We start from the raw sequence: 22,472 nt of genomic DNA, 5'->3' as shown, positions 1-22,472 counted from the left end.
AAACAATAACCTTTCAGATCACACATGAATTACAATCTAGGTCAATAAGTAAATAAAAACCTTTTCCAGCCAAAAAAAAAAAAAAAGTTCTGCATCTTTGTTTGGATGAAGAATTGCAAATTGTCTTCTTGACAAAAACTACAAGAGCTGGCAATATTTATGGTGGTAATCCCAAAAACATGCCTGTTTGCTGGCAAGAGAAAATTGTGTTGGCAGATTTAGAAAATGCATTTGCATTTACATTAATGTGCTGGTTGGTAGCTGGATTTCTGTCCCACTGTGTCAAGCTTCTTTATACACTGGTGGAAAACAGCAAATCGGAAAACAACAACACTGTGTAATTCTGTAGAAAGAACGCTGGTTGGAAACGTTAAAGGAAATCCAGAGAAAACAGTACTCTCAGACATGTTATCGTTTTTTTTGCAACGTAAAAGACTTCACCAGAATCATACATTAGGCTGCACTGTAACGTACATTGGATCTAAAACATTGCATGCCCATATGGAAATTAAATCCAGATTTTGGATGTGCAGATTTGGCTTCTCACGTGGATGGCATTAAATCCTTTCTGGAATAAGATTGCTGCAGCTTTCTAAGTTAGCTGCTGCAGCTCCTGTCCTCAGGCTGTGGTGACTGGGAAGCACTTTTGTGATGACACAGCTTTGCCCTTATTAGCTTCTCTTATCTCCTATGGTTATTTCTCCCAAAGGGAGAGGATGATTATTCCATTTTCTACAAGCTTTGTATTTGCATTTGTGCATCATTTACTACGCTTAATTTTTCTCAGGAAAGCTGTAAATATTGTTCAGTTCAAGAGAGAAATGGTTATTGTAATAACAGCAGTTTCCTTGTACCACATATTTCTGTTCTGTTTGTAGAATGTGTGCAATGATGTTTTAACATTATTGCAAACCAGTAAAGATCAATAATTTATTAAAAAATAAATAAAATTATTTATATATATATATGTATATATATAACAATCTGTGGTAAGTGAAATACTCTACAAATACTCCATATAGTGAGGGAGCCCCTGATCCTTTACAGAAACTTTAATGTGACAGCTTTCTGACTTGTCTCATGAAATGTGCACATCCTAACAATGCCTTGTGCAGTGAAGTCGAGTAATGTGTAAACTTCGAAGCCTGGGTAAGTGGCATGCTTTGGCTCTAACAGCTGTAGCGTGTAAAGAAGTCCTGTTCAATTTACATCTGTCTGTCAGACCAGCCTGCTGAGTTACCACAGTAGCAGGTCCTGCCCCGGGCAACGATGAAGGCTGCACTGCTAACGTGAGCTCAGTGGCTCAGACTACAGTGCTAATGAGGTTTATTGTCCTGGTTATGTTGGGCTCTGTGAGGCAGTTAAACTGCTTTTATTTTATCTTTTACAGCTGAGCCCAACCAAATTCAGGCATTACATAAAGGAATGAAGAAATATAACAATAATTCCACTTCAAATTAGCGTGAAAGTGTTACCCTTCATTACCATCATTATTCCCTTAATAACGAGGAGCAAAATATTGATCCTTGCATCCGATCACTGCACTCAACACATCCTTTTCCATATATAATCGTATTGCTGTTTCTTTTCATACTGTGTCACCAATAAAAATGTGTTTAAAAGATATAAAAGTTGTGATTATTTAATGAGGTTTCAGGGTGGATGTTAGTTACCATGGGGGAAAAAAAATCAAGGCAACCAAAATGCATTTCAGTAAATTAGAATGTGATTGAAAGGTTAATATATTTTAAGCGATGCAGTGTAATCCAAAAACTGTTAAATTCATAAATTCCACTTAGAGCTACATCTTTTAATTGTTTATCTCTGTTAATTTGGATGAATATGGCTTACAGCTTGTGCAAACCCAAAGTTTAGTTTTTCAGGAGATTTTAATGTTATGTTAGACAAATAAAAAAATTATTTTTAACTAACATTTTTTTGGGGAACCGCTGACTTTAAATTTGTCAAGCGAGGGCATTGACACCAGAAACAACGAGGGTAAGCCGAAAAAAGGTCAGTGCTAAAGAAGCTGGCTGTGGGCGGAGTGCTGTATCCAAGTATGTATATCATTACAAAATTGAATGGAAGGAAAAACTGTGACAGAAATAGGGATACAAGCAACATATTTCACACTTCCAGCGTTAACTAGTTCTTATTCAGTTGTTGTATTATGTCAGAAATAAAGCTTAAATATATTGGTGTAGGTCAACATTATTCAAAAATTAGTACATTAGTTATGCCGAGGCCTGGCAATTGTAACCTAACATCGCATTATTTAATTCTCCCCTGTAGTCTTTGCTCACATAACTTGTATTTTATAATAGACAAACTCTAACAACAATTTTAATTATATATTTTAATACTTTTACCTGAAAGCAAAATTGAGTCTGAAATGCTGACTGAAAAGTGATCTATCGAGACCACGTGTGTAATTGCGGCTACTGTTGACGCTCTTATTATGGACCCTGTCAGTAGAGATGGAATACTGGAAATAGCTTTGATTATTTCAATCATAAAACACATAATAATACTTAACAGCTGCCAGATACTGCCAGATACTGTTGTCTTGGAAAACGAGGAAGTGGCACTCACTCATTGCACAGCTTTTGATTATTCCAAATCCAGGTGTATAATTTTGGTCATAAGTCAAAGCAATAAAACATTTCACTTTAAGGACATACAAATTCTCTTTGAGTATATTCTTGGGCAAAATCTTTAATAATGTTTATGAAGAAAATCTGTGCTGTATTTTGACTATATTTAACCACAATGGTCTGAGAGTAAAGTTAGAAGTGCAATACAGCTGCAACTTGCTCTGCTTTGTGTCATACATTATCAATAGAGGACTGCAAAGACTGTGTGCATGCAACAGTAGAACTGCATTTCTTCTGCCTGTCCAATCACAGACACTCTTCTCAGCATAAAATATTCCATGAAATATAAATAACTTTAAATAATACAGTATAAATCTTTTGTCCACTGGCAAATTGAGTGTCTTGTTCAATGATGTTGGGGTGAGATGCCCTCTCCTCAAGCTTGTCATCTTCAAAACAGCACTGTTCAGCAAAAAAAAAAAGGTTTTAGAAAAGGGATCTGCACTCTTGAATGCTTTCATTTGCATAACACCGTAGAGAAGATTGTGAAGCAAAGCCAATCCAGCACAGCCCAAAAATGATTAATATTCTTGGCAGATTTATGTTCAAAATTATTTTCACTCAACAAAGTTTTTTTTTTTTAACTGATAGAAAGATTTGATGTCAATCTCTCAAAAGACAATACAACAATGTAAAATGAGTATCAATTGTAAAAATGTTGTTTATAGACAAAGTTTACTTAAAACATGGCCCACTTCTTGATAATCACTGGAAAAAACTTTACTGGCATTATAGCAACCACGCATGTTAGAGAAATCTGAATGTAATCATTCTATTTTTATCAAGTTACAGGCACTTGGGTTGTTTTAAGAGTTTGCTTTCAGGAAGGTTCTGTTGTTTTTAACCTTAAACAGGGAGAACAAATGGTTTTCCCAGATAAGGAATGTCTCACGTATACAGCTGTGCATGAAGCAGGTGACTGATCACCACCCACAATAAAACATGCTCCCTTCTTTGTTTTTCAACCCCAATGTTGTAAACTCCTGAATCCTCATGACCCTTCTTTGATGTCCAACAATAACTTGAAAGACAGAGGTAGCCAGGCCCAGATGATCCCAGACTGTCAGGGAGTAAAAATTCTCCGTTTGGGTTTATCCCCTGTCCTCTTCTGCAGAACAGTCTAAACTTGTGTTTGTGTGGTTTACTTTGTAGGATAAAGGGGTTATTTATTATAACCCTATCAACACACTTCTTGTAATTGTATTTGTACACGTCGTCTTCCACTTACGCGGACAGGGTTGCGGGGGCAGCAGACACAGAAGACGCCCAGACTTCCTACTCCCAAGACACCTCCCCAGTTTCACTGGGGAAAGCCCGAGATGTTCCCAGGCCAGCCGAGAGACCTCGTCTCTCCAGCCTGTTCTAGGCCGCCCCCTGGGTCGCTTTCCATTGGGACATGCCTGGCACTCCTCCAGAGGGAGGCATTCAGGGGCATTCCATACAAATGCCCGAGCCACCTCAGTTAACTTATCTTGATGTGGAGGAGCAGTGGCTCTACTCCAAGCTCCTTACCCTATCTCGAAGGGAGTGCTCAGTGCTCAGCCACCCTGCGGAGGAAGCTCCTTTCAGCCACTTGTATCCGGGATCATATTCTTTTGGTCATGACCAAAATGTAGACCAATCTGTAAATTTGCAGATCTTCACCACAACAGATTGGTGCAGTGTACAGATTTCTGCGGTGGTCGCACCAGTCCATCTATTGGTCTCTCATTCCATTCTTCCCTCACTCATGAACAAGACACTCACCTTCCAGTGTTTCTCCGTTAGGTTTAAGTAGAGGTTCTGGCTGGGCCACTAGAAAGCATTAATATTACTTTCAGAGAGGAGAGTTTAATCTGCCAGGGGTACAAATAGTTTTGGCTATAGCATTTGTCTTTGCAGTATGGCTTTACCTAAGGATGAAACACAAATATCAACAACATCCTACCAAGACAGCTGAACCTCATGGTTCATCAAAACATATTATGAATGCACTAGATGTCAAAGACAACACTTTACCTAGTTTGATCAAGCATTCAATACTGTTGATTACACTATTTCATCTCACAGATATTTGGATATTGGCTTATCAGACTGTTGTCGGGCTTTCAGATCTTTCAGTTCATAAGCAGAGTGTTCAGTGCAGAGGGCTTTCATCATACAGTTTAATCCTCACCAACAGCGTGCCACATGGGTCTGTCCTAGGATCTACTCTTCTTACAAGCTATTTAAACAATGGGGGTCAAAACATTACAATTGTTTGTCTACAGCTTTATGCTAATGATGAAATACTGTGCTGCAGAGAAAGGAACTGTTGCTCAGGTCTTCCAACATCTTCAGTCTGCTGTTGAGTTTATTCAGCCTCATTTGTTACAGCTAAAATTGATGTTATATGCTCTCAAAGGGCTATTTCAAAACTAAACAATTGTATGATATACAATTATATATATATATATAATATGAATAACATGTAAAGTATTTCAGCACCTAATTTCCTAGTAGTTGATAGTGTTAGTACATTCACTGACTGTAGAATTGCCTGTGAAACGTTTTCACACAGCCAGAAAACTGCTTGTTGTTGCAACCAAATCCTGTGGTATTCTGTGAGAGTAGGGAGTAGCAAGATGGCGGCCAGTGACTTCAGTTTTTCGGCAAAATCAGCACTCCAGTAATATAGCTCAGTGACCAACCTGAACTCATCTATTCCCGGTTCCTTCTGCTTCTTCTCATGTTTTATGTTGGAAAGCAACATTTGGTGCATTAGCGCCACCAACTGAAATGTCCACTCGCTGTTGAACTGCTTTATGCTAGATATCTGTGATGGCACCATTTACGTCAAACTTCTGAGTGATCATGTGAAAATGCCAAAAACACTGGAATTTTTTTTCACTTTTAATCTTTAATATCACCTTTTCGCCATGTTTTTTTTAGTTTAGGATTTTACAACAAGCATAATTATTTGTTTTTTTTAAATTAGGCTAGCTTCAAAACACTGTTACAATCCTGATTATCTGTATGGAGCAGGTGAAACCACCCAGTCCACCGTGACAGTGAATTCTACCGAAGCAGTTGTAATTTGTTTAGTCTGCCTTATGTTGACCCAAGTCATCCCAGAAGCTGCAAGGTGGTCACATGTACCGAGTTCTATTGCCAAGATTTCCCATCCAAGTCAATTTCACAGCTCAGCTGTAGTGAGTTTTTCCCCATTTCGTCTCTTTCAAACTCAATTTCAAAGAGTTGTTGGAGACAGCAGTGGCCTCGCTGTTGTTTGATCACATTTTCTCATTAATTTAAAGCCACCGAAGATGCCTTCTGATTACAACATGAATAATGAATGGGTCTTTTAGTCTCCTTGAGGTGGGAGAAGCCCCGTTTAATTCACTGTCCGTCCAAGTATATTAAGCTTACCGCTTCTCCGTAATTAAAAAAAGGAACACCAGAGTCGGACCTATGACATTGTTGTTCTCGACATAATAAAACAGGCAGTCAGGTTGAGCTTACTGCAGGAACAAAAATGTTAAACACCATCACTGTGAAACCATTACCCACAGAATAACACTTCAATTCACATCAATTGAGAAATACTTTATTAATCACGAAGGGGAATTATGGCTGAATGCGTCTCTAATAATATTTTCACATGATATCTAATCCAAAGGTTAACTCTAAGTTGTCAGAATATGTAAGACTTCTGATATTTCAGAAGAGTTGCTCAGATCTAAGGACCTGATCTGATTTGAGCTTCAATTTGCAGGTAATTGGGTATTATGACATCTTTTTTCTTCCTGGTATTGAAAAAATAAGAACAAAATGAAGAGAGAGCATGGATGGGTTTCTGCTTTGATGCATCTATCAATGTGCCGCGAGCATTAATGTACGGGATAAATGTGCTTCGGTTTCTGGGCTTTAAATTACAGAGATCACAGATGTTTGAGCTCATAGAGTAATCTTCATTCAGTGGAGTTCTTCTGATTATCATAGCATTAATGCTACATATGAAGCCACCATTAATAATTCAAGACCTTGTCTACCTCAATTAGGGACCTCCCTCTACTCGGGTCTCATATTTAGTGCAACTCTGATGCTCTCCAGCAGGACGGTTGTCAAGGTGCTATGTCTCCCCCTAAAGGTAACCCAAGGAAGTGAGCAGGAGCCCTGTGTCTGCCTCTGTGTATGTGTGTGTGTGTGTGTGTGTGTGTGTGTGTGTGTGTGTCCCACATGATGAACCGCTGAACTGATAGGCAGGATAATCATATAAACACAGAGCAGCATTTAAATCAGCGCCAATTATAGATCTCTGTCTCATTTGATGACACATTAGGTACAAGTGGATACAATTAGGCTTGTGAAATTATTGAAAATCTAGGGAGATAATGCATGCATCTAATTACTGCCCTGTATTTACACTGTTTTTAACTTTGAAATGACTGGTTTAAGAACAAACAGACAATAATTAGGTTGAAAATAATTTAATAAAATCAATTTTTATTCTGCCACTTGAAACATAAAATAACATGATATTAATATACAATATTTTGTGCATTTCATACAATGCTTTAAAAAAGTGGCTATTAAGCGCTAGAGAAAAAAAAAACGTTACATAAAATCAGAAAGTTTTTCTTTAACCTTTTCTTCAATGTTTGCATAGTATTTCATTTGCGTGAGTAGTTCTTTTGCAGTGCCAAGCTCCCCTGTTCAAAGAAGAAAAGCAGAGGTGCGACTTAAACCTCACTCAATGACTCACTCACTCAGTAACTTAAAGGAGAGATTCTGCATAGATTACAAAGCAAACAAAAGGTTCAAGTGGGAGGAATACACAATGTTTTCACAGAGAGATCTGATTATAATACCTTGATGAAGGGCAGCATCTATCTGCTCCGTCAGGTCTGCGAGTTTCCCTGCAGCGGAGAAGAAGACAAGTTCAAATTCTGCATGTGCTAATAAGCTGAGGCATTTTCCGTCTGTTGCTTTCTTATTCCTACAACCCAACAACACACAAGCCTCCCTGCTTTATTTAAAGTAACAAGCCATGTTTATAAAAAAATCAAAAGATAGGCACCTTGTTAACACAGTTAAAATTATGTCAAGTTTAACTCATTGGTGGAGCAATTTATTAAGTATATACAGTTAAAACACTTTCCAGCTTAAAACCAGAGGAAATTTAACACCTATATTTCCAGCCTTCTTTGCAAGTAAATGTCACAAATCTTAAATTTTTCTAAAGAACTGTACTGAAGTGTGCCAAGTTTGATACAATGTATACAGTATTATGGAAAAGCATTCATACCCCTTGAGCATTTTCACATTTTGTTGCATCAAAATCACTAACTTCAATTTGCTTTATAGGTATTTTATTTGGTAGACCAACACAAAGCAGCGTGCAGCACATGCGATTTGCTTTTTTCACAACATGTTATGGGTCATGTATAGTCCTTTTGGTTTTCCTTTGTAGGGAATCACCGGAAAACTCAATTTTTTTAATGCAGCCACAGCAAAGATTTCAAGTAAGTCAAACGGATACAAAACATTTCCATGGAATGAGTTGACACAGAATCATCAGCCGTGTCAAAAAAAGAGATCTTTGCACAACAAAATGCACCTACTTTCCTGTTTTCCTGAGTTTCGTCTAGATTCAGATTTCCATTCAGACCAACTTAGAATAATCCTTTTTAACATCTCCTGTTTTAGAATAGTAATTAATCCCTTCATTATTTCAGTTTTACTACAACTCATAATATCTAAGACTTACTAGGTCCCTTTGCATAGGCTTCCCTCTATTTCAGAATTCATTTGCGGTCTTAATTGCATATAGTTACTGACTTCCTAATTTCAATCTATTCCCAAGAAGTCTCAAATCAACACACAAACTTATTCTACACGCCCTGATTCACGTTTTAAGCCCAAAGGAAACAGCCTATGGAGCCAGCTGCTCTGCATCACATGTGCTTCTTCCATTCCAGTCTTTAAGTTTAGGCTAAACTTGCAACTTTTTAGTTTGACATTTACAACCTGGTCATTTTCCCAGTTACCTTCTTGCATGGTTATGAACTACAAGTAGCCATTTAGGCTAAACTTGCAACTTTTTAGTTTGACATTTACAACCTGGTCATTTTCCCAGTTACCTTCTTGCATGGTTATGAACTACAAGTAGCCATTTCTTTATTTTCTACTCAATTGGTGTAACCTCTGTAAGGCTCAATTGCAAATAGTTTTCAACCTTTAACGTGCCAACAGCCTCTCATTCAGTGTGATAATCGCTCTGCGATTCCCGTCATGACGGGAGCATGTATGTTGATCGCAGCAATGGTAAACAGCAGAAACAACTGCTGTAGTGTGTGAAAACAAAACTATAACTACTAAGTCTGATGGGTCTGTGTGTCATGTTACTGTGTGTATCCTAAGTCGGTGTCTGCCTCCAAAGTAATTTCACCATGGTAAAACATGGTGACAATAAAAGATTATTGATCCTGTTCAGGTAATGTTGACAAATCAACTTTTCCTTCAAACATTTTACAATAAAATCTGATTTATAGTTAGTATTGTGTTAATTATTACGTTTTACTGGTTGGCATGTTTTTGTGATATACTCTAAACTACAAAATATTTTTAAATTATTTGCTGATCATTATATTTCATTCAGACTATAAGCAGGACCAGGATGTAGCACAGTGAGAGATCACCAACTGGTATGTGGGCTGCCTTTTGGAAGTTTAATTTTCCTTATTTGGCAGTCACCACCTTGTTGTTTTTGAAGCTAGAAGGAACTATATTTGGAAAAGCTCTTATTGGAGCAGCAGAGAGACACTCAACACATAATTAAAGAACCATCAGCGCAGATCAGAAAAGGTTAGAAATGAAAATGGCAGGATAATTTTGAAGCTTGTTCCGAGTCAGTGACGTTTGAACTAATGCACCCACAGGTAGATAAAAAAACTGACCTGAGTGAAAGAACGACGACAGGTTGTTACATTTATTGTTACTCATACAGTCTAAGCAGACTATTATTATTTTTAGGGTTACTATACACCTGTCGTGAAAAACAGCCAGAGTTCTTGGTTTTTTGTGACCATTTGTAAAGGTTAAAAAATATACAAAAAATGTCTTTATGGCAGATATAAGGGTCACCTGGAAAAACAACTGACTGACTGAATGAATGAATGGATGGATGGAGCTATTAGACAGTGGGATAGGGGATATGGTCTGGAAATATAAATACCTTTATATTATTCTTTTGTCATACTTATCTATTCTTGGAAAAATACTTGAATAAAATTTAGACAGCTCCAAAGTGTGTGGGAATGCAGTACACCAGTGGTGTCCAAAGTCAATCCTTATGGGCTGATGTCTTTCATGTTTTATCTTCCTATGGTACAACACACTTAAATCAGATGATGGTTCATTATCAGGCCCCTGCAGGAGTTGATGACATGCTGAGGAGACCTTTGAATCAGTTCAGGTGGAGCAGGGTCACATCTATAACCTGCAGGACACTCACCTTGAGAACTGGAGTTGGATACCTCTGCTCTACACTGTACCTGACGTTACTAAAAAGATTTTAACAACTTTTCAGAGGAAACGTGTTGTTAAAACCACATCTTTAGTCCTGAAAACCATCCACTACACCGTGAGAGCCCTTTAGATACAGCATCAGTTCCATCTCATATTTAGCTTTGTTTTGATATTTGTGGACCTCTTGAGGTAGAAATTGTAACACAATGTAACATAATTTTGTATCTGATGGGTATAAGGATTAGGGTATCACTTTTTTTTTAATTATGTGTCCCTCCCTGCTACTTTATGACAATCAGCTGAACCCAGGAATACTTCAAATCAAGTCTTTACCTTTTGTGTCTTGACCAATCTTACTGACTTGTTCTGGAGTCTGGGCTTCATCGAGGGCTTCATTGATCTCCATCAACTCCATTAGGAAGTGTGACTCAGCTACAGAGTCGGTACCCTCCTTCAGATGCATACCCTCAAGCTCCAGCTGAAACACACAATGGAAGTCCATCAAACTCACTGCTCCTCTAAAGAAAACCACATGGTTGTAACACTGTAATAAACAAGCAATCAGCTGATCGGCGCCTTCATTCACAAAATGCAGAACTAATTGAAAGTTAAGGAAAGGTGTTTCCACTCACCATATAAAGACCACGGCTCAAGGGCTTCAGCAAAGTCTTGTATGCTTTGCTCACAAGGGCAGACTGACTTTCTGAATACTCCTGTTCTTTCTGCAAAAGATTTATTTCAGTTCAAGTAAGTTACGCTCAGTCCGCGTTTAGTCATTATAAAGTAACAATATCTGTCTTGCATTGATTAACAACAATCATGCTTTTCATTTGAGACAAGCAACACTCATTGTGCACACCGGAAAAAAACATCAAACTTTGACAAGGCAGAACACCAGAGCTACTTTACACCTTGCCATCCTGATCTCCACCACTGTCAAACACCAAATCCATGGTGATGCTAACAATTAGGTGCGTGACACACCGCATCTGCTTTTGAATTCTCACAGTTTTAGGGCCCCTGCAAGGGATGCAAGTGTGAGTTTGACAGGACATTTGTTGAAATGAGACAGGGAGGAAAATATCTTGGAAAAGTCAAGCAGATCTTAGTACATTTTGCGGCTATCAGGTCTGTCAGCTCTAGTGAAAATCAATAGTCTCACACTCGGGGCCCATGGGCTTGTCGTGTGAAACTATTTCTGCAATAACGACCAACTGAGTAGGTGGCTGCCTTGTAACCTTGGATAAGTAATGAGCTTCTTTCTGTATATGTTTAAGACCCCTGAGGCAAAAGGGTGCCTAGTTAATAAAAAAATGATAAGAGGGGGGTGATAAATAAAACAGAGTTAAGATAATATTGGACAGGTTGTTTTAGACATTTTGTGTAAGCCTCCACACTGGTTCCTAGTTCAGTTTGATGCCATAGCGTGGCAACAGTCGGTCATCTTTAGTGTCAAAAAATAATATGATCTCCCCTCCACCTTTGGCTTGAGATTACATTTTAAAACCACTATTTACTTTTTCATTTGGATTCCAGAGAACCACATAATCTGAAGATGTGCCAAAAAGAACCACTTTGTATAAAAAGCTAAATTATGAGCATATTCCAATTTAAACATCAAAAAGGCACACAGATACATATTAGCAGGGACCCCCACATTCATTAGCGCCCTTGGTAAAGATGCTTAAAAGTTTGAAAAAAAAATCTTAATGTTTTATTAATTGTTAAAATGGTTATTTTTGTGATTGGTTAACAGTTTATTTGTTGATTTGGGCATATGTCCATTTAGATCTTTCTGGAAGACTCCATCTTGATTTTTTGTCTACATTTCCTCGTATTTCAAATATTGTATGACACTATGCACTCTAACAAGGTTTCCAAGGACCTTTAAAAAATAAAAACAACAGGTGCCCACAGCATTACTGATACTCTGTCATATTTTCCAATGGCATGATGTGTTGTTTTTTTTTTGCTTTGTTTTTTTGCATACAATGCATTAAAAAGTATTTGCACCCTAAATTGTGCTAAGTTAAAAGATCTCAAAAAGCAACACAGAACTCACTCTAAAGTCATTTGAGAACAGATGAGAAACAAACACTGATATCCACCACTCTGGGAAGGGTTACAAAGCCATTTTATAGGTTTTTGGACACTAGCAAATCACTGGCAGAGCCATTATATATAAATGGAGTGAGCATAGAACCACGGTTCACCTTTGCAGGAGTGGCTAGCCAATCAATCTTAAAGAGTTAATCTAAGAGTCATCAAGGAGGTCAAAAAAGAGCCCAGAACAACGTCTGAAGAACTCCAGGCCTCACTTGTCTCAATTAGGTCCAGGCTCCTAACTGGATTATCGTTTTATAATTTGTGCTTTAGTTTTTATATTCAGTTCAGGAACTATTGATTTAGCTTCACATGGCTTTGTCTTTCCCAAGGGTTTAAGCAGGATGTGACACAGAGGTCCATTTCTCATCATTACAAGGCGTCATGTTTGTCTTGCCATCATGCAGGATGGCACTAGGTCCTTGCAGGAAGCTCCTCTTTCTCTTGTGGGGCCACAGAAAATTAGCTCCAAATTCTTGTAGATCATCAAGATGTGTTTCTGAGAAATGTCCTTTGTTTTGTTTTTGGTCAGCAGTTAGTTTCACCTACAAATTCCTCCATAGTTGTGATTTTTTTTTGCCTTAATTCAGTTCTGCTTACAAGAATTGTTAAATGTACCAAAAAGTGAGGCACAGTTGTTTTTTTCTAACTCATTTAAAGGTTACATTTTTATCCTATGCTAAAGATTATGCTTCTGCCAAAATGTGTTTTAGGTCCTTTTTTAATCTTTATCAAGGCTGACAACAAGAAGGATGCAGTAGTTACAGTAAAATATACACTATCTCTAAAATGTAGTAGATATCATTGTAAAGAGTATGTAATTGTTTATCTAAAAGATGTGAGTCGGGTATATAAAGTGTATTCTCGAATACATCCCTTTAATCTTCATTTAAGACTCTTTAAAAAGTGTGTGACAGAGTAGATATCTGTTGTGACTCAGTCTGTTTCTAATGTGCTGCAAAACAGATTCACACACTTTTATTTATGTGACTTTATAAGCCCTAACAGTCGGTATCGCTATAAGCCTTGCCACAACCATGGTTAATAATTATATGAGACATCTCTGGTTTTCTGACACTCACACTATATGAAGTGGAAGCACTGCCATGAGATAAGTTACAAAAATGGATATGAGGTTGTATATTTCACATTAGAAGAGCAAAATGTAACGCCAAACACCTGGGAGAATATAAATACTATCAGCCTAATGCAGTCGGAAATGTTCAATCACACTCTGGAATGAATGCTGGGAAAATCACAGTCTCCTTTAGTCAGCCGAAGCAGCCAAAGCCCTGACAAGAAAAGCAAAACACAGCTCCCATATTGTTATGAAGTAAATTGATGTTGAGAAAACCTGAATTCAGACATTTATGCAGATTTCAGCCATAAAAGCATCTTTTAAGATCCATCAGATCCTCCACATAAGGCAAAAAAACACTCCAGTAAAGAAGCAGCTATCCTCAGCAGGATAACATCATAATGTCTAATAAAGAAAATAATCGCCGTATAAATCAACAGTGACAATCAACAGTGGATTACCTTTAATAGGCCTTTTTTTTCTTTGTATGGGGAATCATAGCATGTTGGCTTGTAAAAACTCTTTAATGCCACACAAAATGCTAGATGTTAAACTATCTTTAAATCCTGAAACAATAAATTGTTCTTTTTTACTCTGGGAGAAAATGTTGATCAAGAAATAGACTAATAAATCTGTGTTTATTCAGTCTAAAAAAAAATCAATCGTCTTATTGCAGAGGAATTGACCAGAGACCACAAGTGAGTCTATAGATTAAGGGTCATATAACTCCTATCTATAATAAGTCTATAATAACAGCTAGGGGAATTAGTATGTGCTACGATATACAGGTGATACGCCTCTGCACTGAAAGGAGTCAGTCGAGGTGGTAGAGGCATCTGATTAGGATGCCTCCTGAACTCCTTCTCGTGAAGGTTTTCTGGCCACGTCTCACTTGGGGGAGACCCTGGGGCAGACCAAGAACTCGACTATATATCCCCTTCTGGTCTGGGAACGGCTTGAGATACAACATGTGAAGAAGGAGAGAGTCGCTGGGGAGCGAGATGCCTGGGTTTCCTTCCTGAACCTGTTACCCAGCGAACTGACCTCGGATATGGGAAAGACGACGGATCTGTGCTGGACATGTCAAGTAATAGGAGACAGCTTCTAAGTAATAGGAGAGAGATTCTGACAGTTTAGACACTCCATTGGATAATTAGCTTGCTCTTATAAGATTTCTTTCTATTTTTTTTAGATAACCTTTAAACAACAAGGAATAATTATTTGCTATAATCCTTCTGATTAAGAAAGTATCCTCACTACTTTGATGTTGCCGGTAAATGATTACATGCAAGAGTTGAACAAAGATCAAATATGAATTAAAGAATAATACATCCTAATAATCCCATTCCAGTTTAATCAGGGCTCCTGTCTGGCAGTACAACGTTTGTTTAAATCTATAGAGGAGATTTTCTCCAAATTATAAATAATGCTAACCTAAGCATTTTGCAAAGAAAAATAAGATGTCTCTAAGAGGAAGCTCAGAGGGGGGCAGGGCCTTTTCTATTGTTGGTCCTCAATTATGGAATAACCTGCCTCTGCAAATAAGAGAGGCTCCTTCACTGCCTTAAAACCTACTATTACTCTTTGGCTTTTACCACTAGTGAGACTTAGTTTTCACTTTAAATTGCTTTTTTTTGTTTCATTTAAGTGTTTTTATGCATTATGTTTGCATCTTAGTTTTTTAATGGATGTGTTTTAGTTTGTAGCGCTGTACAGTACTTTGTTTCAGCTGTTGGCTGTTTTTTTTTTATAAATAAAGATATGATATGGTCTTCTTACTGAAATGTGCTATACAAATAAACGTGCCTTGCCTTGTCTAGCCTACTATCTTTAAAAATGTATTCTTCTTAGCAAACTCTTTGTAGATGAGTGTTACAGAATTATGAGAATGTTGTTGCTCCTGTTACCGTATCCTGGAGAGTTGCTGTTGCATCTTGTATATATGTTAATAGTGATGCCATTTTTTTTAGAAAACATTAAGTCTGCAGAAACTACAGAGACATTGGGGATATGATGCCTTGAAAAATTAGTCCTACCCCTGAATGTTTCCATATTTTGTCTTGGGCTGTGTTAAAAAAAAAAAAGATTTTCCAGTTCATCATGAACTTAAATGTGTGAGTCGGAATTTCTAGCTCACACTCCACACTCTGGAAGGTGAATTTTTAATGTCATATTTTTATTAATGACACAGAATAGTGTCCACAAAAACAGCTGTAGATATCTTGGTCATTTGGGTATTGCAACCCACAGCATCTTCGTGAAAGCAACTGTCTCAACATTCAGGGAGAAGGTTTGATCCTTACAGTCACTGTTAACTACCATAATTTTATTAATCTATTATTGAACATTAATATAATACTAGTATCAATATGCTTCATAACAGTCACGTAATTCAGGTAACAACTAAAAAAATGTTTTTAGTACCAGCAATCCATTTTGAGACTAAAATAAAAAAGAATCAATTCTAAATCTTGAGAATCGGAATCGAATGGTTTCTTGAAATTTGAATTGATTTATGCGATGGACCTACACAAAGTAGTGCATACTTGTGAAATGGTGAATGAAAAGGAAAATAATGCACGGGTGTCCTATTTTTTCCCCTTTTTAGGAATAAAAATAAGAAAATGCTAGTGTGCGTTCAGTCTTCCCATGTACAACCTCCCACCGATGCAATTACAGTTGAAAGTGTTTGTAGGTATCCAACAGCTTTCCTTATATAGGATTTTTTTTTTGTCCACATTCTTTTTGCAAAGCAACTAAAGCTCAGTCAGATTGGTAGACCATTTGTACACAGCAATTTGCAATTCTCGCCGCATATTTTTTATTAAGGCTGGACCTCAACAACAAACGCATATGCTCTTATACGTTCCTCCTATTGTAGCTCTGACTGCATGTTGCATGCGGGAAGACACTCGCCTCAAGCCTTTTACAGCCTATAACAAGATTTATTCCAGGACTGCCCTGTGCTTAGCCCATCCAATCCTCTGACAAGTGTTAAGAAAATATCTTAGTCAGACAGAAGGTGTGTCTCCACTGTGTTGCTGGGTAGAATAACCGGGCGTTTTATTGGGGGGGGGGGGGGGGGGGTCAATCATCCTCCCCCTGAGCTTTGCAGGAGGAGTTTTAAAGTTGATAAAAAGAGTGTTTGTCCAAAACTTACTTCAGACAGACTTCTCCATCGAGCGGTGAAATCATCTTGATTGGTAATGTAAACTCTGTCTCCATATTTAATTTCTATGAATTAAATATGCATATTACAATGTTTTACCTCTTGATCAATGTTTTCTCACTTGCGGCCAAATCTGGAACCGGGGTAAGATGGGTTTTCACTAGATATGTAGGAGCAGGCCGGTGTACCCATTCTTTAACACAAGCCTGTGTGTATCTGCTGGAGAAAAGCAAAGAATGATGCTGCCACCACCAACACATGTCAAGGTGGTGTGTTCAGAGTGATGAGCAGCGGTAATTTGCTCCAGCCATAGTATTTTGGATGTAGGCCAAAAAGTTAAATTGTGGTCCTGGTGTTCCGTTTAGCTGTGTCGACCTAATGGAAAGGGGCATTGGCTGAGTTAATGCTGCCAACTATAGATGATACAGTTGGCACCGTCTTTCAGTGGTTAACTGTCTCTCTCCTAGACATGGCAGAGCTTTTATAGCGACTAACTTTATGTGCTGTAGTTCACCCTATAGACTTGAATACTGGCTCTGAGCTTAGGTTTTTCTCACCTACAGTAAACCACAAAGGGAGACAGTACTCTCATTAAGATTTTTTCTTTTCTTTCACATAGAAAGCACTCCTGGATCAGCGCTTAAGTTCTCATTTTGTGTGCACGCTTTGTCTTCTCCAACCCACTGCCAGTGGGTGCAGATGGCCATTCACACCGAGCCTGGTTCTGGTGTAGGTTTCTTCCCGTTAAAGGGAAGTCTTCTTCCCGCTTTTACTAGATGCATGCTTGGTATGAGGAATTGCTGAAAAGTCAACAACACAATGCAAGCAACTTTCCAGTGTCGCTACATGCTCATCCAGGAAGAGTCAAAAGTGCAAGTCAATGATTTGATGCATTCCGCTGGGTTTTATTAGATAGAAAACCTTTTAACCAATTTGACTAATAAATTGACCTACATCCAATATTTTGCATGTTCACACACATACTTATTCCCTCACATCAGTGCCAACAGTTTTGAACACATCCTTGCTGCTGGTGTTGCTGAGGACATTTTTGTAGCAGCTGGTTGTCAGGTTTTGTAATTTTTGTCTATGGTTTATTTGTGTCTCTTTGAATCATGTGTATCATTTTATAAAAATACCTCAAGATTAGTGGTTGCATGATTTGTATGAGGGATTACTGTCCACGGTCAGTACATGCAAATTCAGGAGGAGTGATTTCTGTAAAGGCTGGTTCACACGGCAGGGTTTTAAAACAGTTGGTCGATTTTCAAAGCCTGAGAAACACCACGCGTGACGATAAAAACTCTTAGATAAAACAGGTTTGCACATAGAGTGTCTGGTGTCCGGTCAGACGGCAAGCTCAACACATCACACACAAACAAATTTCACCTAAGATCATATAGATGTCAGACGGGTAATCTTGCGAATCCTCTCAAGATCAAACGTGAGTTCAGGGTAAATAAACATGAAGGATGAGGAAGAATAATGGTGATAGTTTGTGGACTAATGTTAACAGAGAAAAAAAAAAAAGAAAAGAAAAGGCAGTTAAAGAAGCGGAGATAACGCGACCGGGGGCTCTATGCTTGCTGCACTATGAAATGGAGGCGAGTCGGGTTTTTTTTTCTCTCTCGGGGAATCCCTCACCCTGCTTTCTGATTGACTACACATCACATTCGACAAGCTCCGTGCTCGTTAGTCCTCGGGGGACACCACACACTGTGGGATATCAGGGCAAGACAATCCTAGCATGTTGAACTTCCCCGATTTGAGGTTGGAGTGGTCCCGAATGTGAATCTGTTGTATGATTGGCCCTTTTTTTGTAAAGGGCCTTTAGGAGACTTGTGTTGTGAATTGTTGCTATGTAAATAAACTGAATTGAATTGGCTGTAACATGACAAAATCTAACTAGGTTCAATAGATATACGCATGTTTGCAAGACGCTGTATATTTTTACACTACTTAAAACCTTACTACAGTCTAATCTACAGCTACGCAAATCTTTTAAATGATTTGACTGATGTGTGCTTTGTTTTGTGGTTCTCTGCAATAGGACAGCTTCAAATGGTGCCACATTCAAATGATGCCCACTTGAAGTTAAACCACTCCAAGAGGAGAAACCTCTTTTCTTAGAAGATTATTTTAAGCTGTGGATATCGTCTAGTTCTAAAGTAATTCTGTCTTTGCCTGCCCAGTCTCTTTTTCTCACTTGACCAAGCAGACCTTCCACCTTTAACAGCTCTTATGAATAATGTGAGCCAATATTTTGCTCTTTAAATTATTCAAGTGAATCAGCTATAACCACAGATTTACTCTAACAGTGGGGCTAAAACAAGCAAGAATAAATAATTGTAGTACAATGGAGAAAAGTCGTGGCCCTCTTTCTTCTCTTGTTTCTGCTTACCATTGATCATTCAATTCAGTTCAATTTTATTTATATAGCGCCAATTCATGAAACATGTCACCTCAAGGCACTTTCCAAAGTCAAATTAAATCAGATTATACAGACTGGATCAGATTATACAGATTGGTTAAGAAAATGTCCTATCTAAGGGAACCCAGTTGATTAAATCAAGTCTTGACAAGCAGCATTCTTGGCTTAATTTATCTTGGAGCTTATAACAGAAAAGGCTGTTTTTTTAAGTAATTCAGGAAAATACTTATATGTCAGAAGTATAATAACAATGTCTTTATTTATTCTACAAAAAAATGAAAGTCCTGTTCTCATTAGGAACATATTCTGTGACCCTATCCATTAAAGTCAGTGGGCAGTGGTAAAACAGCTACAGCCGATGTGATAGGTCTGCAGTTGAGCAGATGTATAAGTATAATAATAATAATAATAATAATAATAATAATAATAATAATAATAATATTTTTTAGAATTGTAGAAAGCGACTTTCAGAACACTAAATGACACTGTACACAACAAGCAGAACAATAAAGACAAAACAACAAACAATAGTTCAGTGAACAGGCAGTCGCAGACAGTATGCACTTTTGAACAGGAGGGTTTTGAATTTAAGCTTGAACTGGTAGAGGGTGTCAGTATTGCGGATGCCTGGAAGGGGGGGGGGGGGGGGTCCCACAGTTTGCGAGTAAATCAGGAGAAAGTTCTGCTCCACATGGTGCTGAGGCAGGAAGGAGGAACAGTAAAGTGAACGGAAGAAGAAGATCTAAGGGTGCGGGAAGGAGTAGCGTTGTGAGGAAGATGAGAAAAGTAGGGGGGAGAAAGGTTGTGTGGATGGCCTTGAATGTGAACAGAAGGATTTTGAATTATATTCTGAACCTAACTGGGAGCCAGTGGAGCTGCTGTAGGATTGGGGTGATGGGATAAAATTAGGAGGTTTTGGCAATAATGCGAGCAGCTGAATTCTGAACTACTTGTAGCTTATGCAGGGATTTTTGAGGAAGGGCAAAGAGAAGAGAGTTACAGTATTCAATGCGGAAGGTGACAAGGCTATGGACAAAAATTGATGCACATTGAGGAGAAAGGGAGTGACGGAGACAATGAATGTTGCATAAATGAAAATAGGTAGAACAGATGATGTTATTGATGTGCGAGGTAAAGGATACAGTGCTATTGAGGATCACACCTAGAATCTGACCTGAGGTGAGGCTATAGAACAATCTAGTGAAAGGGAAAAACTGTCAGCATTGGATAATATAGATTTAGTTCCTAAGAGGAGGATCTCAGTTTTAATATTGATCAGTTGATCAATTGATCAGAATTTTATTTCGGATAGACAGGAGGTAAGGGTGCAAGAGTAGAATTTCTCTTACATGAAAGATAGAGCTGGGTGTCATCTGCATAACAGTAAAAATGGATGTTGAATTTCTAGAAGATATTGCTGGTAGGAAGAATGTAAATAATGAAAAGTAGATGTCCCAGGACAGAGCCCTGGGGCACGCCAGTTGTGACAGGGGATGAATGGGAGCTAAAGGACTTAAATTGGACCAGGGTTGTAGCTATGGGTGGGCCTGGATGGGCCTAGGCCCACCCACTTTGTATCAGGGCCCACCCAATGAAGTGGCTTTCCTGTGAATTTTTTTTTACTGGTGTCACTTAAAGTCATCATAAAAATCCTCATAAAATAAAACCAAGCAGAAAAGAAACTACTTTAAGTTTGTCCCAAACATGAAAACAGCAAGCTTCATGCTCTAGCTCTCAGTAAACCGGCAGCACAGAAATCATTCACCGCAGCACTTAAAGCAAGCGGCCAACTGTATTAACCCCTTTTTTAACCGTTAACTGTAATATTGTTTAATAAAAGAAAATAGCTGAAGTTTTCCATTCACTAAATAAACGCTTTTGTGTGTCCTGGGCGTGACATTCCGTCCAGAAAAGGAAATGAAGACTTTGACGGGCTATCACAGTTTAAATGCTCTAGAAGCTACTATGTGTTTGCTCTAAATCACCTTAGAGGTCCTGATTATGTATTCCGCTGCTAATTTGAGGATGTTCACTTGAATTGAATATTTTTTCCTTCTCCTCAGCCTGTATCATCTCCATTGTGAATTTGCAAAGTGTGCAACTTACAAATAAACTTACTTTCAACTCTAATTAGCTGGCAAACTCTGACCATGTAAGTGACATATACAAAGCAAGTTTTTTTTTTATTCCAGAGATATTCCCTTAAATAATGAATAAAGTCAGCCAATCTGTGGAATATGTAAAACTCCATGCTGTGTGTGTCATACCTAGTGTTTTACATTTATTGGTGCACATTTGCATTGCCATTGGTTGTGGGTGTTGTTCTGACAGGTCATCTCTGACCTTGCTCAGCTCGCAAAAGCTTTGCTCTCCATTTAAATGGTCATCTCCTCCAACACCAGGTTTATTCAATTAGGTCAGAGTTAAAGTTTCAATTGTTTTAAGATAAGAGTCAGACATGAAGTATAAAATAACTAAATATAATTTTAGGACATAGTACAATTGTAATTAATGATTTCTAATATTTCCATTATATGTGATTCATTTTTGACACCTATATATTATTATAGGACCGTTTAGTTTCTTATTGCGAAGCTTATTACAGCTTCATTTAAAATAGTCAAATGCACAATTATTAACTTTATCAATTAGATAGTTGAACTTTTGACCTTTTGTTATTACCTAGTTATTCCCTAAGCAAAATCAGAATAAACTGTGCAAGGAAAACAAAACAAGTAACGCTCGAATCATGGACCTCAAGTCAGAAAGGATCAGGGCAGCTTTCCTGAGCACATAAGCAGGCTTCTCTCTGTCACTCATGGGGCCATTTGACTCAGCTGATCTCCCCGCACCTCACAACATCATCCGCCTACCACAGATTTCTGGGTGAAGTTGTCTGGATGAAGAGTCCGCTGAAGCTGCAAGTATCTTGTCTGGAGCTTTTGTGTGTCCAGTGTGAATGTGTAGTCACTGCAAAAAATGCAGCACACGGTGAACCTAAATATATATATATTTTTTATTTTATTTATTTATTTTGCTCAAAGGCGGATGTTTTGATGGTTACAAACAGACGGATACAACACTAACCAGTCCATGATCCTGAAGTAGGACGTCCCTTCCTCAGGGGGTTGGACCGCTTTGCACGAGTCGCAAAAGAAGGAAGGAGTTCTGTGCAGAAGTTGCTGACAGTTCCAGCAGTTCAGTTTAGCTCGGCTCGTGGAGCAGCTCCTCGATAAAACGGGGCCATCTGTGCGGTAAACTAGTCCTCCGAAGTTCCCGTCCCTCTGCCCGGTGCCCTTCCCGTGGAGGCATGTCGACATGCAGCGCCGTGAACACGTAACAGCTTTGGGGGCGGCGTGTCGGCTCGGCACCAGGCAGCGAGCGGCCCGGAGCGAAGACGAAACCCGCAGACAACTAACGTGAAACATTTGTGCCGGCTGCTACGATGTCAAGCAGCGTACACAAAGTCCCGAGGCAAAACAAACATCGCTCTGTGGTCAGGGAACGCGGAAGAAGACGGCTTATTCGTCCGAGTTAGTGGTGCACCAC

At 38.5% G+C, this 22,472-nt stretch overlaps 1 protein-coding gene across 2 annotated transcripts; it reads right to left on the bottom strand.

Moving 5' to 3' along the window:
• Positions 1-2,695: 2,695 nt before the first annotated feature.
• hscb (HscB mitochondrial iron-sulfur cluster cochaperone) lies at positions 2,696-22,458 on the bottom strand. Of its 2 annotated transcripts, none has more exons than XM_021311652.2 (6): positions 22,011-22,458; positions 21,797-21,893; positions 10,775-10,864; positions 10,476-10,620; positions 7,484-7,531; positions 2,696-3,056 (listed from the first exon to the last, which is right to left on the bottom strand). In XM_021311652.2, the coding sequence occupies exons 1-6, from the start codon at positions 22,349-22,351 to the stop codon at positions 3,046-3,048; spliced, it is 732 nt and encodes a 243-aa protein (XP_021167327.2). In that variant the 5' UTR covers positions 22,352-22,458; the 3' UTR covers positions 2,696-3,045. The 2 variants fall into 2 exon arrangements, with proteins under 2 accessions (XP_021167327.2, XP_012709871.2); XM_012854417.3 differs by lacking the exon at positions 2,696-3,056 and adding an exon at positions 7,087-7,324.
• Between the last annotated feature and the right edge of the window lie 14 nt (positions 22,459-22,472).

This window comes from Fundulus heteroclitus, chromosome 12 (assembly GCF_011125445.2).
Source record: "Fundulus heteroclitus isolate FHET01 chromosome 12, MU-UCD_Fhet_4.1, whole genome shotgun sequence".
In the NCBI taxonomy this organism is placed as follows: Eukaryota; Metazoa; Chordata; class Actinopteri; order Cyprinodontiformes; family Fundulidae; genus Fundulus; species Fundulus heteroclitus.
The sequence above is the reverse complement of the archived record's forward strand: the minus strand, read 5'-3'. Positions and strand labels throughout refer to the sequence as shown.

Coding starts and splice junctions, on each gene's coding strand:
- hscb (XM_012854417.3), bottom strand. CDS start 22,351: ATGTTTCACGTTAGTTGTCTGCGGGTTTCGTCTTCGCTCCGGGCCGCT. Junction 10,865..21,796: donor ACTTCACCCAGAAATCTGTG/GTAGGCGGATGA, acceptor AATCTTTTGCAG/AAAGAACAGGAGTATTCAGA. Junction 7,325..7,483: donor AGATGCTGCCCTTCATCAAG/GTATTATAATCA, acceptor TTCTTTGAACAG/GGGAGCTTGGCACTGCAAAA.